The sequence below is a fragment of the Nicotiana attenuata genome, chromosome 5 (assembly GCF_001879085.1).
Source record: "Nicotiana attenuata strain UT chromosome 5, NIATTr2, whole genome shotgun sequence".
NCBI classification, from domain to species: Eukaryota; Viridiplantae; Streptophyta; class Magnoliopsida; order Solanales; family Solanaceae; genus Nicotiana; species Nicotiana attenuata.
The window spans coordinates 11560386-11579352 of NC_031993.1; the positions used below are offsets into that span (position 1 = coordinate 11560386).

General features: G+C 41.2%; 1 protein-coding gene across 1 annotated transcript; it reads right to left on the reverse strand.

The window, feature by feature from the left end:
* LOC109225310 (nudix hydrolase 2-like) lies at positions 1817–8771 on the reverse strand. Its single transcript, XM_019389931.1, has 9 exons — positions 8445–8771; positions 7661–7890; positions 6114–6179; positions 5895–6032; positions 3397–3474; positions 3224–3274; positions 3075–3109; positions 2650–2758; positions 1817–2260 (listed from the first exon to the last, which is right to left on the reverse strand). The coding sequence occupies exons 1-9, from the start codon at positions 8575–8577 to the stop codon at positions 2057–2059; spliced, it is 1044 nt and encodes a 347-aa protein (XP_019245476.1). The 5' UTR covers positions 8578–8771; the 3' UTR covers positions 1817–2056.

Sequence of the window (18967 nt, forward strand, 5' to 3'; positions counted from 1 at the left end):
CAGTCACATCACACTCATCACGTAACTATCCAGTCATCACTTCCCTTAATAGGGACACAATCGAACATATAGATCCAAAAATACGCGCTCGCGCAATCAACAGCTCAGGGCTCAAGCTATAGGCAAAATCCGGCCTCAAGTCCTCCAAACTGGCCCAACATCAACACACAGAGATCACATCTCGCCCCTCATCAGGGAATCACAAGCCATCGACGCATATCTGATACTGAGCGCTCATGCGCGCATACGAACGCGTGGAAGGAATTCAAAGAGTTACATTTCAAGCTGAATCAAGGACGCACGATAAGAGTTCAAGAATGTGAAGTTTTTCCTAAAGGTTCTGCAGCCTCTCGAGGATAAATACAGACGTCTCCGTACCGATCCGCGAGACTCTACTAAACCTGCTCATGACTCGTGAGACCTATAGCAAAATGTGAATTAACATTACCATGATTTTTAATACATGAATAAATATATACATAAAGATAGAATTCACCTTTCAAAACCATTTTCAAATGCTTTTCAAAGAATGTGGAAGGTATTTTTGTAAACAAATAATTTATATTAAAAATAAGCAATGCATGTTATTTTTAATGCACCAAACCAAACAGTTGATAAAGATAATTCTAGCATAAGAAATCTCAGCATTACGAATATACCTTATTCAGTACTATTCTTAAAAATTATCACAATATTAATTATATAAAATAGAATCTTAAAAAAGGGCAGATTTGTTATAATGTATTTTGTCTCCATTAAAATATTAGGTTAAAAGAAGTGTTACAAAAATATCAAATAACGGACGTAAGTGTAATATCCAAAATCATAAGAGAGGTCAGTGTGATGGAGCGAAACGTGAGGAGAGGTTTATGAAATTATCCGTAAATTCTATTAAATATGTGGAATACAAAATTTCGAACTTATGCTTTGTTGCACGTGTCTATTTGGAAAAGTCGTTTTCCTAGCAGAAACACAATGAGCAAAAGTGTCCACCATTGCCCACACAACTTATTATGGTGTTCGTTTCAAAATCAATTTAGTGCCTAGTCATACTCTGAGCTTAATCACTTACATTCCATATGATTCAATTCTTCTTTATATCCAATCTATTTATGTATGGATTAGATAAAAAAGGAAAACTGGTCTCCAATGTGCACATATAAATGTGGTTTCTATTTGCAATTTATTTTCAACTCTAATACAATGTTCCCATTCTAAAATATGTCATTTTAGGTAGAAGCACTAAATAATAACAACGTATAGGCCTATACAAATGTTTTTTTCCCCGATAATATTGATGTCTCGGTCAACTTAAAATCACTTCGATTATTTCACTGAGTATTTGTTACTTCTTGTCAATACAAGTATCGAGTAACCTGGACCAACAAAGCTTAGGCAATAGGCTATACACAAATGCTTAGTGGTTCAATCTCTAATTTGCATCTTAAATATAGTTTTAGTTTGACTAGATTTGATTCTACTTCATTTCTTTTCCTTTTTGTATCTCTAGAAATTTATAGCGGTTTCAACGAAATACACCAAGTTTAGATATCTCCGTGTGACACTTCAATAAGTAGAAGAGAGTTCCAAAGACCAAGCAAAAAAAGGCAGCCCGATGGACAAAGTATCCCGCGTTTATGTAAGGTTCAAGGAAGGGCCGCACCCTAGGAGGTGTGATGTAGGCAGCCTACTTTGATGCAAGCATCAGTGTCTGATTCCATGGCTCGAATCCGTAACCTATATAGGTCATGCGGAGACAACTTTACCGTTGCTCCAAGGCTCCCCCTCTTCCAAAGACCAATCAAACAAACATAAATACACAAATAATTCTTGTACACTTATTGCATTGTCTACAGCTTCAAAAATATAATCTGAAAGCCAGTACTTCCATCACTGAACACTTTGGATCTCATTGTTCTCATGTTATTACATCATAATATAAAAGAATTGAACCTTTATAAACCTCATTGAAGTCACAGTGAATCAAACTTCGTATCCATATTTCTTCCTTTTCCCCTTTGGGGGAGGGAAAATCAATTTTTAGCTTCCTCTCACATTAGGAGTCGTCGCTGCCGGTTGTTCTAACATTGCCATTCATGTACAAATAGGTATTCTTCTGAGAAAAACTGGTCACTGTAGGAACTGAGGAGAATCCAGTATACCTGCCCTCCATCTTCGCCGAGCATATGTCAGAAATGTATCTTAGAAGCTCATGTCCATGGACAAACGGTTGAGCTGCATATTGTTCAAATGGCATCCACTGCAAGTAGAAAAATACAGAATAGGATAGAAAAAAACATGAGCGTGGAGCGTGGAGCGTGGGGCGTGGAGCGTGGAGCTGGGAACTGCTAATTTAGCGCAATTTAACTATGCCAATCTACAAGTTTGCATATAATTTTCTAAGAGCAAGTTAGATGGATCCAAGTTAATTTTCTCACTTCATCTCAATTAAAGCTCATGTCACCTGTTTCTACTTGATTACTTTGTCCGACATCAAACTGACAAGAACGGAGCTAAAAACACTTCAAAAAGAATGCAAGATTTGCCAGATGAGGAAAAAGATGTTTGTTAAGGGAAAACAGAAAATGGTAAAGCCTCGGGTATGATTATTTTTAGCAGCATTGACATAGGAAGTCCTAGATCTGATACCTGGGCTGCCTCTATTTCTGCGTCCTGCTTCTGGATATCAAAGGAGAGAGGTTGTAGCATGCAGACAAAGAATAGATCTGACTTGTCAAAGAATGATTTGTGGCTTTGCCTGCAATTTAATAACATCATCTTTCAAACACAAACTAAGCATCTTAGTCTAAAATGCAGAAACGGTAACAGACCGAACATGTAAGGGACAATAAAAGGTTTTACATGGACAACAAAAGGTTTCACACTCATGTAAAAAGAAGATGACTGAAGCATTTACTAACATCGTGATCCTCTCAATAACTATGTTGTAGGCATTCCACAATCAGAAGGGAACAAGAGCATAACCACCAAGATTATACATACATATTATCAAGAATGTAATCACACATTAAAGATATAATGGAAACTTAAACTACTTTTAAGTGAAAGACAACCTGAATGCCAGTATTTCTACAAATTTTGCATTAACCTGTATCAATGGATACAAAGTGAGTGTTGTTACTAAATCCTGAAACAAACTAGAATATGGAATAACTAGTTTTTAAATTTAAAAATAAGAAATTTCATCGGAATTCTCACTCACCCCTGTCTCTTCTTTTACTTCCCTGACAGCTGCATCACATATATCTTCACCCTGTGAATAAAACGTCAACATAACTGCAGCTATTCTTGCAGCGGATACTTTTGTTTTTTTCCCCCTCCATTTCATTTAATTTGACTTTCTTATATGCCACAGAATTTATCATCCAAACATACCTCATCAACAACTCCTGTAGGAAACTTCCACACACCGGTTCCACGGAATCGTCCGTTCTTTTCTTGGACAACTAGCACCTAAGATTTTAAAGAAATTATTACTACAAGTACTCGAATAACTAACATGTACTAACCACATATATAGCCAGATAGATACTATTACGTACAGAAATAAATGTAAACTGAATACTATCAGTATTATGTACGTGGAGAAAGAAAAACCCTTTTCCAGAAATAAAAAGAAAACTGAAAATGGCTCAAGTGGGCAGAGAGGAGGTGGAGTAAGGTGGTCCGTATACTAACAATGGAAATTGAAAGAAAATAGAGGTATAAAAACCTGAGGTGCCATACGTACGAGAAGATATCTTCATGCAACCCACACTGAATAATCAGTCTGTATGGAGAAATTATTTCAGTGATGTTATATATATTCGATTTCACTAGATAAGTACCGTTAGTTTTCATTAATGCTCCGTGAATATAACCTTGAGATATAGTGATATACAAGTTTTGGCACATCTCAGGCATTCTCTCCCTACAGTCACTTATCTACAACATTTTGCTATCTTTAACTGTCTGTTTTCTATCTCTCTACCTTCTGCTTCTGTCTTTGGTGCAAATAGCAATTCTGTCCTATATTTGGTAATTAAGTCTAGTTAACTTCCAAGTTAACTAATTCATTCACCTTTAGGAAGAAACAACAAGTTATCTGACTAAATATATTGGCAGAGAATACCGATCGGCACATGCAAACACACATCAAAGCTGTGGATAGAGGTTAATATGGAGCAGCTAGGATAAGGATTCTGCAACAATGACCCATTCTTCTCATTTTCATCCTTTGCAATTATGCAAAAACTCATAAAATTAATTCAACATCCGTATAGAGCTTATTATGTTATCTTTACTTATTTATTTATTAATTAATATTTATTTTGGATAAGCAATATTCCATGATAGCTAAAGGTAATGACTACCCCTAGAGAAGGGTACACAAATCAGATAATACAACAACAACCCAGTATAATCCCACAAGCGGGGGTACACAAATCAGATAAAGCTTATAAAAAGAGACTCTCCAAAAAGTTTACCCAATTACTATCCTAATAGAGATATAGCGTAAACTCCACAGAATAAATTTAAAAAAAAGATATGGGATATAGATTATTTCATTCTTCAGAAGCTCCAGTTCATTTTCCTTCAAACTATCTTTACTGCATGAGGTGCAGATCCAGGTTTTCCCCCTTTTAATCTCAATTCTCCTATTTTGCAGCAAGAAAGCAGATGCTTCACTGTTTTGGAAATCACCTGAATGACTCCAAGTAGGCTATCAAGCAAATTACATGATTTGGTGGTAGAGGCATAGTGGATAAGTTTCACTGGTAGGCTTGCGCAAAAAATCACTATTTACGTGCTGCCTTCCATACAGAAGAACTCCTTCTTTTGGGATCGTAAACAGACTCGGAAGGAGAGTCCCTTCTGCTTCTCTTGAGAAATCATCTGTACGAGGAATTGACTTGAACTTGCCTTGAGGATAACCCGTCTCTCAGTCTCGTAAGTCCCTGGTTCTATCAGTTAAACTCCCCAAACACAGAATGCGCTCTTTTTCTGGCAACCTCGACTACAGAACATCAGTTTGCAGGACTGGAGTAAGGTTACTGAAATCTCACCTTACAAGGTCCCTCATTACACATCCTCATACCCAGAGTAGCATCTTCCCAATCTGCCCACATGTACCTAATTTCCCTTTGGAATCCCCCACCTGCGAGTCTGCGACCATGTACCTAATTTTCCCCTCTATAAAGTAATTTTGGCCAATTAATTCTATAACATCCATGATACTCACGTTGGACACAAATCTCGACCAATCATGAACATATTGCAGACTTGCCAAATAACAATGAAACCGTCTTCTTCTTCAAAAGAAGCCATGTAACTTCTTTGATCTGACGGACTATGATTTCTGTAGATCAGATCTTATTGTTACTCGTTTTCTTGTTCAGTAACAACAACAACAACAACAAACCCAGTGAGTTCCCACAAGTGGGGTCTGGGAAGGGTAGTGTGTACCCAGACCTTACTCTTACCTAGGGGCAGAGAAGTTGTTTCCAATAGACCCTCGGGTAAATACAAGATGAAAAGAATCAGTGGCAACAAGTGGTAACAACAACAACAACAAGGTATTAAGGAAACTAAAGCGAAAGAAAATCTTCAGTTGACCGTCATTTGTGCTCTTTTTTTTATGAATAGTAACATTATCTATGTATCCAATTAATGAAATAAACACATACAATCATGTACTTTTGAGGTGCATACTGAACAAAAATGGCTCATCAATCTAATCCCCACTAAAATTGGAAGCCCCTCCATGATGAAGCAGATTGTAGTTGTTCTTTCCTTAATGTATTATAATGATCGGTCTCTATTCTAGCTTTCCCAACAAAACTGAGTGCTTATATACATGACCATTAGGCAGAATCAGTAACACCAAAATATACCTCATTCCTTTCATTGATGACAAAAGCACCAATACCCACTCTATGTGTGGCATTTGCCGGAATAGTGTTAGCAGTTCCAGGGAGCCAATTCACAAGCATCAAGTATTTTGGTTCTGCGTGGTGGTAATAAAATCCTTCCTACAAAGAAACAGGATAATTGTATCAGAAATTGAGACAGGACCAATATAATTTAATCATCAAGAAGAGCCACAAACTTACCTTAACAGCAGGTTCAACAAGCGTTACAAGCTCAATAGGTAACTTGATCCAAACACCTCTTTTACCCTGCAAGCATGTCCACCTATTATCAAGGATGGAATTTGAATCAAAATTTAATGCACAGAAATTCAGAAGCCCAATCTAAAGGTAATCATCACCCTGCAAACTTAGAACTGTTCTCTTTTTCCAATAGTATCCATATAAGCATGACAGTACAATCAGCCTTTTCAAAAGACAGGTAACTCTTAGTAGACTCATGTTTCCTCACAGTTTAGATATGGAGCCCAGAATTTGGCCATGTCAAGTGACAGTGTGACACAACATTATTCAATCACCACTTCCTACTTTTAGCACATGAATGATCTGGTGTTCAACGGAGTGTATACTAGATGTTATGCAACATATTCCAAAGGATGAAGTCGCAATATGCACAATAGATAACATCATAAGATCAACATCGAAATCAGCTCAGTGTGATGTTCAATTAATAGCCTCATGGTAACACACAGAGTATTCTTTTTTTCCTTCTACTTACTCCATAAAAAAAGGACGTATTGCTAACAATCCAGCATGCAGATGTACCCCTCCACCCCTAGGGGGCGGATCCAGCCTATTACATGTGGGTTCCCGTGAATCCAGTAGCTTTTGTACATACCCTGTATATGTGTTAAAAAATTCACTAAATATTCATAAATTTTTTATTATGAACCCAGTTATTTATTGTATATCTACTTAAGGTTGCTATAAAAACCCATAAACTTTAAATCCTGGATCCGCCCCTGCGGCCCTACCCCGATACCTCTTAAACCTCTATGCAGTTCAGCATTACTACGGTCATGCGGTATAACAATCCTAAATTTGTGATAACTAAGATGTCCAGGAGCAACAATAAAAAATCTAAGATGTTTAGGAGCCATACAAAGAAATTAAATAAACATGTGTATGAAAGGAAATCATTTTTTGCCTCAGAGGACAAACCTAGCAGGATAAAAAGGAAAATATAAATCATCAACAGTATTATATGTTATGATAAAAGAACCTTTTTCCAACTTTATTGTTACTTTAGGGTGAGGAGACACCATTCAAAACCCTGGACCACTTACAATGAAGTAGGACAGACAACAAAAGAATTTTTCTTTTTTCAAAACATGGTGTTTGGGCCATCAATCGCCCACCTCAATTATTCCACCGGATACCTGCAACCTCCCATCAACACAGGCTACGAATAACTCTGCTCACCAAGACTTAGGGAAGAAATCAACTACTAGTATTTTTTGCCTCAGCTAGGATTTGAACCTGAAAAAAGAATCTTTTCTCAACTTATTCACGACTAAGGGGAATCCTACAAGATATGATCAAGAACTTGAGTGAAATTTGAAAATAGAATCTGAATAGTAACCAAAAACAAAATATCTATGTTCAGGTTCAAATCCCATAGGAGGCAAAAGATTTCTTCCCACCCAAGCCTCGAAGTGCGTATGAGCTGGCCCGAACACCACCGTCATAAAAGTAAATAACCAAAAACAAAATATACATATTAGTAATACCTGTTGTCTCCAATGAGAAAGTGAGGCTCTAAGCAAAGAAGCAAAGACAGAAGGGTCCAAGGGCTCATTAGTCATTTCCACTGTTACCCCACCATGGTCATCCTCTTTTGCATCTAATATTCTATCCACTTGTTCCATTTCCTTCTCCCTTGCCATTGCTGGAGTTACAGAGCAACTCACTGAGGACCTTGTGTGTAGGTAAATACTACACCTAATCTTGGTCAATTTGCCTAAAAATAGTCACAAAAATAAATTGGTTAGGCTTGTTCAAAACTTAAAAAAACACAAAAGGGTCAATTAAAGAAATAAAAATAGAACCTAATCTTGGAAAATTTGCCTAAAATATTCACAATAAATGGTTACACTTGCAAAAAGCTAACAATTTTTGTCTGATAGCCACTGTCCTCGACAATTTGCGCACATCTTAACTAATTTCACCTCCCACCCGCACAAATACCGGATAATAATTAAAAAACTGATAAAATAGAGCCTAATCTTGGACAATTTGGCTAAAATATTCACAATAATTGGTTAAACTTATAAAAAGCTGACAATTTTATTTTTGATGACCGGTTCCAGCTTAGATGCACCTCCGCTAATTTTACTGCACACCTGCCACCTCCTACCACGTCAAGTACCAGGTAGTAATTTAGAAAAAATGATAAAATAGAGCCTAATCTTGGACAATTTAGCTAAATTAATGACAATAATTGGTTGAATTTAGACAAGATAAAAAATTTCAGAAAATGGTATATTCCATATAGAAAAATAGAACAAGGGTCACCTTGATTTTTGCAGAAACTGATGACTGTTGTCGGATGATTAGAGAAGAAGTGACGTTTTGAGCTAAAAAATGAAGTTCTTGAGGAGGTGACATAGGAAAGAAAAGGAGTGCGACACAAAAATTTGATTATCATTTAATCAGATTATATGGGGAAAATATATTTAAAAGAATAATTGAAGAATGAGGATTTGCAATTCAGGAAAATTAGTAACGTGGAGTCAGAAGGAGAGAGCCTGTGATTTTCTTGGAACTTGATTGAAGGAAGGAGTCAAAAAACTGATTTTGAAAAATAATCGTGGAATAGTAGTGTACCAAACTCTTCACAATGTCAAGTGTTCAAATGAACCACACTTTTTTTTTTCTATTTATAGACTTATTAATAATTAGCTTCATACTCTAGTCATAATTTCTAAAATTAGTTATCTCAAATTATTTATTAGTTTACAAGTTTAAGACATAATCAATTGTTTTTTCCTCATTTTACCTTTAGTAGTAATTGTTCTTGAAATGAAATGGAGATGGTACATGTTATGAATCAAAATGACCAAAAGACTAAGGTTGAGGGCACACTCGGGAACTTAGCAAATTACATATGGGACCCGGGTTAGATGGAGCAGTGTGACGACCCGGCCGATCGTCTTAAGAATTAACGCCCCGATCGCCTATTAATTGCTTTCCCCAAGTCTATTTCTGCTAATTTGATTTGCCGGGACGTTCGGTTTTGAGTTACGGAGTGTTTTGGGACACTTAGTCCCTAAATGAGAGCTTAAGTGTTGGAAAAGTGACCATAGTCGGAACAGTGTGAAGACGACCTCAGAATGGAAATCCGATGGTTTCTTTAGTTTCGTTAGGTGATTTCGGGGTTAGGAGCGTGTTCGGAATGTGTTTTGGAGGTCCGTAGCTTATTTAGGTTTGAAATGCCGAAGTTTAAATTTTTGAAGTTTCCGGTCCGATAGTGAGATTTTGATCCGAGGGTCGGAATGGAATTCCGGAAGTTGCAGTAGTTCCGTCATGTCATTTGGGATGTGTGTGTAAAATTTCAGGTCATTCGGACGAGGTTTGATAGACTTTTTGATCGAAAATGTGTTTTTAGAGTTTTTGAAGTTCTTAAGGTTGAATTCAATGAAAAATAGGTGTTTTGGTGTTGTTTGTAGCGTTCCGAAGGTTGGAACAAGTTTGAACGATGTTTTAGGTTATGTTGGTGCAATTGGTTTGAAGTCCCGGAGACTCGGGTGAGTTCCGGGTAGGTTCCGGGATGTTATTAGGCCAAAAATCAAAGCCATTGCAGGTCCAGAATAGTTGCAGGCCTCAGAACCCACCAATGCGGTCCGCACGAAATCCAGTGCGTCCGCGGTGGGGGCTGTGCGGCTGCACAAAATGTAGTGCGGTCCGCGGTAGGGGGCTTTTTCACTGGTCCTACTTCGGGAGCTCATATCTTTTTATCTACAAGAAATTTTGAGATGATTCAAAAACTAAAGTTGTAGCCCTTCGTGTCTAGTTTCCAGAAAGCTAAACAAATCATAATTTGAACATCAGTAGCGAAAGTTATGGCTAAAATACTAAAGCCTATCACTGCAGTCAAGACCTGTGCGGCCGCCGTCGTTTTTGTGCGGACCGCACTGGTTTGGTGCGGACCGCGGTCGTTTTTGTGCGGTCCGCAGAGGTGGAAATCTGGGGGTTATCTATAAATACGAGATTTTGGGTTTTATTTGATATTTTGACCTAGAGAGCTCGGATTTTGGCGATTTTTCGAAGGTGTTTCAAGAAATTCATCGGGGTAAGTGATTCTAACTCAGATTTGGCTAGAGTACATGAATCTATCATTAAATTCATCATTTTATTCGTGAATTGGGATGGAATTTGGGGAAAAAAATTGTGCAATATTCCAAAAATATAAGATGATGATTTGAAGGACCAAACGATATCGGAATTGGATAATTTTTATATGGTTAGACTCGTGAGGATGTGAGGATTCTGGAAATAAAAATTTTACTCGATTCCTAGACGTGGGCCCAAGGGGCATTTTGGTCATTTTACATAATTTCGCGTACTAGCTTAGAATTTAATTATAGAATCAGTTACTTGAGGAGTTATTTACAATATGCAATTGAATTGAATAGATTTGGGCCATTTGGAGCCGGATACTCGTGGCAAAAGCGTGGTTTCTAGTTGATTTTGAGCCGGTTCGAGGTAAGTGGCTTGTCTAACCTTGTGTGGGGGACCTCCCCCTTAGGATATGATAAATGGTAATTGAATGCCTTGTACGTGAGGTGACGAGCGTGTACTTGAGCTAATTGTTGAAAATCCGATTTTACTTAAATATGTAGACTGAGTTTCTTTCTTACCTGCTTTATTCCATTTGCAATTATAGCCTGTGTTAGTTTAGAAAAGCATGTTTAGTTGATCTAAATTGCCTATTTGCTTAAGTTGCTTTGTTTATACTACGTGAAGCATGTTAGGCTAGAACTACCTGTTTGCCTTGTATTTTTTTTTTGAACTTCATTTCTGAATATCTTCTTGTTGTGACTGCGTATTTACATTGGGACTATGGATGTGGGATTCCGGTAGCTCCCCCCTTGTATGTTTACTTTGGGACTGCGGGTTCGATTCCCGATAGATCCCCCTACATATTTACTTTGGGACTGTGGGTTCAATTCCCGATAGATTCCCCCGCATATTTACTTTGGGACTGCAGGTTAGATTCCCGATAGATCCCCCTGCACATTGATAGTTGGACTACGGGACGGTATCCCGGGAGATCCTTCAGATATACTCAAATGATGGACTACGGGACGGTATCCCGAGAGCTCCTTAGACAGTTGATGAAATGGACTACAGGACGGTATCCTGGGAGATCCTCGTTGATGGTATTGATATTGAGTTGTTTTACTCCGTGTTACCTTATTCTCTGTGTATTATTTGTTGCCTTGTATAACCTGTCTTACTTCATAGTTGTACTCATTATTTCTGTTTATTCCATACTGTTGCAAGACTTATTATTATGTTTATTCTCAGTAGGGCCCTGACCTTCCTCGTCACTACCCAACCGAGGTTAGGCATGGCATTTACTGAGTACCGTTGTGGTGTACTCATGCCCCTTCTGCGCATGTTTTTTCATGTGCAGATCCAGGTAGCTCTACCCAGGCGTATCACCCTCGAGGCGGAGAGATCTAGTAGAGACTTCGAGGTACATCTGCCGCGTCCGCAGACCAAGGAGTCTCTATCTTATTCTAGCTTTAGGAGTTAGCCTTCCTTTCTTACTGTTGTTTTAGACATTCTGGAGTTAGAGCAGTATACTATCTTTCTTTTAGCTTGTGTTCCCGTGAGTTTTCGGGTTTTGGGATGATATCGTAGACTTCCGCGTTATTGAGTTGTATATGCCAAGCGACACCTATATACAGTTCTCTTCTAGCTGTTCAGTTTTAAATTATTATTTTCCGCAAGTTATATTGCTTCCGCATTGTTAGGCTTACCTAATCGTAGGGACTAGGTGCCGTCACGACATGTTCACGGAGGGCGAACTGCGGTCGTGACAAGTTGGTATCAGAGCTCTAGGTTCATAGGAGTCACGGAACACAGGCCGGTTTATTAGAGTCTCGCTGATCGGTACGGAGACGTCTGTACTTATTTACGAGAGGCTATGTAACCGTTAGGAAAATTTTACTTCATTTGATTCCCTGTCGTGCGAGATTTTTGACATCACAATCTTGAACTTCTGCCTTCTATTCTCTCACAGATGGTGAGGACACGTGCTACTCGAGATGATCAGGCACCCGCGCCCCCTATTGTAGCCGTCAGAGGCCGGGGCCGGGGTAGAGGCCGAGGACGCGCACATGGTGTAGCGAGAGCACCTGCGCGAGCTGCCGCCGAGGTACCATCAACAGATCCAGCCGGAGTTCAGGCACCTGACACGCCTATGGCTACTACTACTCCAGCTCTTCAAGAGACTTTGGCACAGTTCCTGAGCATGTTTGGTACGTTGATTCAGGCGGGATTGATTCAGGTTGTACCGACTACTTCACAGATCGGGGGAGGGACCCAGACTCCCGCCGCCCCCACTCCAGAGCAGCAAGTTTCCATTGGTCAGGTTCCAGGTGTCATGGCGACACAGCCTGTGGTCCCGGTTCAGCGGGTGGTGAGGACCTCTCGCCGAGTAGGGGACAGGTGGGTCCAGGAGAGAGAGGACAGACGAGGTCCGGAGGGAGAGTATAGAGGAGTGAGTAGACCTCGTAGATTGGAGAGACCCGCTGGTCCTTATTTTGGAGGAAGAGTACGGCATGGTAGAGGTTTTATGGGTCAGTCAGCTCAGTTTGCATCTCAGATTTCACACAGAGTTTCAGGTGTTCAGGGGCCTTGGAGTACCCCTACCGCACAGTTTCCACTGCCACGTCAGTCGCGAGGTTGCTCTGAGTGTGGTGACATACACCATGTGGTGAAGTATTGTCCTAGACTTGGGAGGAGTGCACCTCCACAGACTTCTCAGCCACAACGTGCCCCGCAGAGTTCTCAGGCTATGGTTACAGCCCCGGTTGCTACCCCACCTGCCCGTACCGTGGCTGTTGCCTCCGATTCTTTCATCACAGGTATTGTCATGGTTTGTTATAGAGGTGTACCGATTCTATTCGATCTAGGCTCCACTTATTTTTATGTGTCTTCTTATTTTGCTCCGCATTTGTGTGTACCTCGGGATTTCCTTGAGTTTCCCTGTTTATGTTTCTACTCTTGTGGGAGATTCTCTTGTTGTGGACTGCGTCTATCGGTCGTGTTTGGTAGCTCTTAGTAGTTTTGAGACCAGAGCCGATTTATTGTTACTCAGCATGGTTGATTTTTATATCATCTCGGGCATGGACTGGTTGTCGCCCCATTATTCTATTCTTGATTGTCACGCCAAGACCGTGACGCTGGTTATGCCAGGTATACTGCGTGTTGATTGGAGTGGTACTTTAGATCACACTCCCAGTAGAGTTATCTCTTTCCTTAAAGCTCAGCGTATGGTTGAGAAGGGGTATGCCGCGTATTTAGCTTATGTGAGAGATGTCAGTGTTGATACCCCTTCTGTTGATTCAGTCCTAGTGGTACGGGGTTATCCCGATATGTTTCTAGCTGATCTTCCGGGCATGCTGCCTAATAGAGATATTGATTTTGGTATTGATTTGTTGCCGGGCACTCAGCCCATTTCCATTCCTCTGTATCGTATGGCTCCTCCTGAGTTGAAGGATCAGTTACAGGAATTGCTTGATAAGGGTTTTATTCGACCCAGTGTTTCACCTTGGGGTGCTCCTGTCTTGTTTGTGAAGAAAAAAGGATGGTTCTATGCGTATGTGTATCGATTATCGCCAGTTGAACAAGGTTACAGTGAAGAACCGTTATCCTTTGCCTCGTATTGATGATCTATTTGACCAGCTTCAGGGCGCAAGGTGTTTTCTAAGATTGATTTGCGCTTCGGTTCCATCAGTTGAAGATTCGGGAGCCAGATATCTCGAAGATTGCCTTCAGGACTCGGTATGGTCATTACGAGTTCTTTGTTATGTCATTTGGGCTGACCAATGCCCCAGCCGCCTTCATGCATTTGATGCACAGTGTATTTCGGCCATATCTTGACTCTTATGTCATTGTCTTTATTGATGATATTCTAGTGTATTCCCGGAGCCGGGAAGATCATGAGCAGCACCTGAGAATAGTGCTTCAGACTTTGAGGGAAAAGAAGTTATATGCGAAGTTCTCAATATGTGAGTTTTGGTTGGATTCAGTGGCAATCTTGGGCCACGTGGTATCGAGTGAGGGTATTCGGGTGGATCCGGAGAAGATAGAGGCCGTGCAGAGTTGGCACAGACCATCCTCAGCTACAGAGATTCGTAGTTTCCCTGGCTTGGCGGGCTACTACCGTCGATTTGTGGAGGGGTTTTCATCGATTGCAGCCCCTATGACTAGATTGACCCAGAAGGTTGCTCCTTTTCAGTGAACAGAGGAGTGTGAGGCGAGCTTTCAGAAGCTCAAGACAGCCCTGACTACAGCCCCAGTTTTGATATTGCCTACGCATCCAGACAGTTGAAGATACACAAGAAGAATTATCCTGTCCATGATCTTGAGTTAGCTGCCATTGTTCATGCCTTGAAGATTTGGCGTCATTACTTGTACGGTGTGCCTTGTGAGATCTATACTGATCACCGGAGTTTGCAGCATCTGTTCAAGCAGAAGGACCTTAATTTGCATCAGAGGAGATGGTTGGAGTTGTTGAAGGATTATGACATCACTATCTTGTATCACCCGGGCAAGGCCAATGTGGCGGCCGATGCTTTGAGCCGCCGGGCAGAGAGTTTGGGGAGTTTGGCTTATTTACCAGCAGCAGACAGGCCTATGGCGATGGATGTTCCGGCCCTAGCCAGCCAGTTTGTGAGATTGGATCTTTCGGAGCCCAGCCGGGTTCTAGCTTGTGTGGTCTCTCGGTCTTCCTTGTTTGATCGTATCAGGGAGCGCCAGTATGATGACCCTCATTTTCTTGTACTCAAGGACAAGGTGTTACATGGCGATGCTCGAGATGTGACCATTGGTGATGACGGAGTATTAAGGATGCAGGGTCGAGTTTGTGTACCCAATGTCGATGGGCTTAGGGAGTTGATTTTAGAGGAGGCCCACAGTTTGCGTATTCCATCCATCCGGGTGCCGCGAAGATGTATCAGGATTTGAGGCAGCACTATTGGTAGAGGCAGATGAAGAAGGATATAGTTGGATTTGTAGCTCAGTGCCTTAATTGTCAGCAGGTGAAGTATGAGCACCAGAGACCAGGTGGATTGCTTCAGCAGATAGAGATCCCGAAGTGGAAATGGGAGCCCATCACCATGGACTTTGTATCTGGACTCCCACGGACCTTGAAGAAGTTTGATGCCATTGGGTTATTATGGATCAGCTGACCAAGTCCGCCCATTTCATTCCTGTGCGTACCACTTATTCATCGGAGCGGTTGGCGGAGATTTATATCCGGGAGATCATTCGTCTGCATGGTATTCCAGTTTCAATTATTTCAGACAGAGGTACTCAATTTACATCGCGGTTCTGGAGAGCCATGCAGCAGGAGTTAGGTACTCAGGTGAAGTTGAGCACAGCATTTCACCCCCAGACGGACGGACAGTCCGAGCGCACTATTCAGATTCTTGAGGATATGCTCCGTGAGTGTGTGATTGACTTTGGAGGGTCTTGGGATCAGTTCTTGCCATTGGCAGAGTTTGCTAACAACAACAATTATCATTCCAGCATTCAGATGGCACCGTATGAGGCTTTATATGGTAGGAGGTGTAGATCTCCGGTGGGTTGGTTTGAGCCGGGTGAGGCCAGGCTATTAGGCACAAAGTTGGTTCAGGACGCATTAGAGAAGGTTAAGATGATTCAGGATAGACTCCGTACAGCCCAGTCCAGACAGAAGAGCTACGCGGACAGGAAGGTTCGTGATGTTTCGTATATGGTTGGAGAGCGGGTTCTGCTTCGGGTTTCGCCTATAAAAGGCATCATGAGATTTGGGAAGAAAGGGAAGTTGAGTCCGAGATTTATTGGCCCATTTGAGGTATTGAGGCGTGTTGGGGAGGTTGCCTATGAGCTTGCCTTACCTCCCAGCTTGGCAGGAGTTCATCCGGTATTTCATGTTTCGATGCTCCGAAGATATCACGATGACCCATCGCACGTGTTGGATTTCAGTTCAGTCCAGTTGGACAAGGATCTATCCTATGTTGAGGAGCCAGTGGCTATATTGGACAGGCAGATCAGAAAGTTGAGGTCAAAGAACATTGCTTCAGTAAAGGTTCAGTGGCGGGGTCATCCGGTCGAGGAGGCGACCTGGGACACCGAGCAGGATATGCGCAACAATTACCCTCATCTTTTCACTACTTCAGGTATGTCCCTATGCTCGTTCGAGGACGAACAAATGTTTAAGTGTAGGAGGATGTGACGACCCGGCCGGTCAACTTAAGAATTAACACCCCGATCCCCTATTAACTACTTTCCCCAAGTCTATTTATGCTAATTTGAATTGCCTGGACGTTCGATTTTGAGTTACGGAGAGTTTTGGGACACTTAGTCCCTAAATGAGAGCTTAAGTGTTGGAAAATTGACCATAGTCGGAGCAGTGTGAAGACGGCCTCAGAATGGAAACCTGATAGTTCTGTTAGTTTCGTTAGGTGATTTCGGGGTTAGGAGCGTGTTCGGAATGTGTTTTGGAGGTTTGTAGCTTATTTAGGCTTGAAATGCCGAAGTTTAAATTTTTGAAGTTTCCGGTCCGATAGTGAGATTTTGATCCGAGGGTCGGAATGGAATTCCAGAAGTTGCAGTAATTCCGTCATGTCATTTGGGATGTGTGTGTAAAATTTCAGGTCATTCGGACGAGGTTTGATAGACTTTTTGATCGAAAATGTGTTTTTAGAGTTTTTGAAGTTCTTAAGGTTGAATTCAATGAAAAATAGGTGTTTTGGTGTTGTTTGTAGCGTTCCGAAGGTTGGAACAAGTTTGAACGATGTTTTAGGTTATGTTGGTGCAATTGGTTTGAAGTCCCGGGACTCGGGTGAGTTCCGGGATGTTTTTAGGCAAAAAATCAAAGCCATTGCAGGTCCAGAAGAGTTGCGGGCCTCAGAACCCACCAATGCGGTCCACACGAAATCCAGTGCGTCCGCGGTGGGGGCTGTGCGGCCGCACAAAATGTAGTGCGGTCCGCGGTGGGGGGCTGCTTCACTGGTCCTAATTCGGGAGCTCATATCTTTTTATCTACAAGGAATTTTGACATGATTCAAAAACGAAAGTTGTAGCCCTTCATGTCTAGTTTCCAGAAAGATAAAGAAATCATAATTTGGACATCCATAGTGAAAGTTATGGCCACAATACTAAAGCCTGTCACTGTAGTCAAGACCTGTGCGGCCGCCGTCGTTTTTGTGCGGACCGCACTGGTTTGGTGCGGGCCGCGGTCGTTTTTGTGCGGTCCGCAGAGGTGGAAATCTGGGGGGTGGTCTATAAATACGAGGTTTTGGGTTTTATTTGATATTTTGACCTAGAGAGATCGGATTTTGGCGATTTTTCGAAGGTGTTTCAAGAAATTCATCGGGGTAAGTGATTCTAACTCAGATTTGGCTAGAGTACATGAATCTATCATTGAATTCATCATTTATTCGTGAATTGGGATGGAATTTGGGAAAAAAATTGTGCAATATTTCAAAAATATAAGATGATGATTTGAAGGACCAAATGATATCGGAATTGGATAATTTTTATATGGTTAGACTCGTGAGGATGTGAGGATTCTGGAAATAAAAATTTTACTCGATTCCGAGACGTGGGCCCAAGGGAAATTTTGGTCATTTTACATAATTTCGCGTACTAGCTTAGAATTTAATTATAGAATCAGTTACTTGAGGAGTTATTTACAACATGCAATTGAATTGAATAGATTTGGGCCATTTGGAGCCGGATACTCGTGGCAAAAGCGTGGTTTCTAGTTGATTTTGAGCCGGTTCGAGGTAAGTGGCTTGTCTAACCTTGTGTGGGGGACCTCCCCCTTAGGATATGATAAATGGTAATTGAATGCCTTGTACGTGAGGTGACGAGCGCGTACTTGAGCTAACTGTTGAAAATCCGATTTTACTTAAATATGTAGACAGAGTTTCTTTCTTACCTGCTTTATTCCATTTGCAATTATAGCTTGTGTTAGTTTAGAAAAGCATGTTTAGTTGATCTAAATTGCCTATTTGCTTAAGTTGTTTATTTGTACTACGTGAAGCATGTTAGGCTAGAACTACCTGTTTGCCTTGAATTTTTGAACTTCATTTTTGAATATCTTCTTGTTGTGACTGCGTATTTACATTGGGACTACGGATGTGGGATTCCGGTAGCTCCCCCCCCTTGTATGTTTACTTTGGGACTGCGGGTTCGATTCCCGATAGATCCCCCTACATATTTACTTTGGGACTGCGGGTTCGATTCCCGATAGATTCCCCCGCATGTTTACTTTGGGACTGCAAGTTAGATTCCCGATAGATCCCCCTGCACATTGATAGTTGGACTACGGGAAGGTATCCCGAGAGATCCTTCGGATATACTCATATGATGGACTACAAGACGGTATCCCGGGAGCTCCTTGGACAGTTGATGAAATGGACTACAGGACGGTATCCTGGGAGATCCTCGTTGATGGTATTGATATTGAGTTGTTTTACTCCGTGTTACCTTATTCTCCGTGTGCTATTTGTTGCCTTGTATAACCCGTCTTACTTCATAGTTGTACTCATTATTTCTGTTTATTTCATACTGTTGCAAGACTTATTATTATGTTTATTCTCAGTAGGGCCCTGACATTCCTCGTCACTACCCAACCGAGGTTAGGCTTGGCACTTACTGAGTACCGCTGCGGTGTACTCATGCCCCTCCTGCGCATGTTTTTCATGTACAGATCCAGGTAGCTCTACCCAGGCGTATCACCCTCGAGGCGGAGAGATCTAGCAGAGACTTCGAGGTACATCTGCCGCGTCCGCAAACCAAGGAGTCTCTAT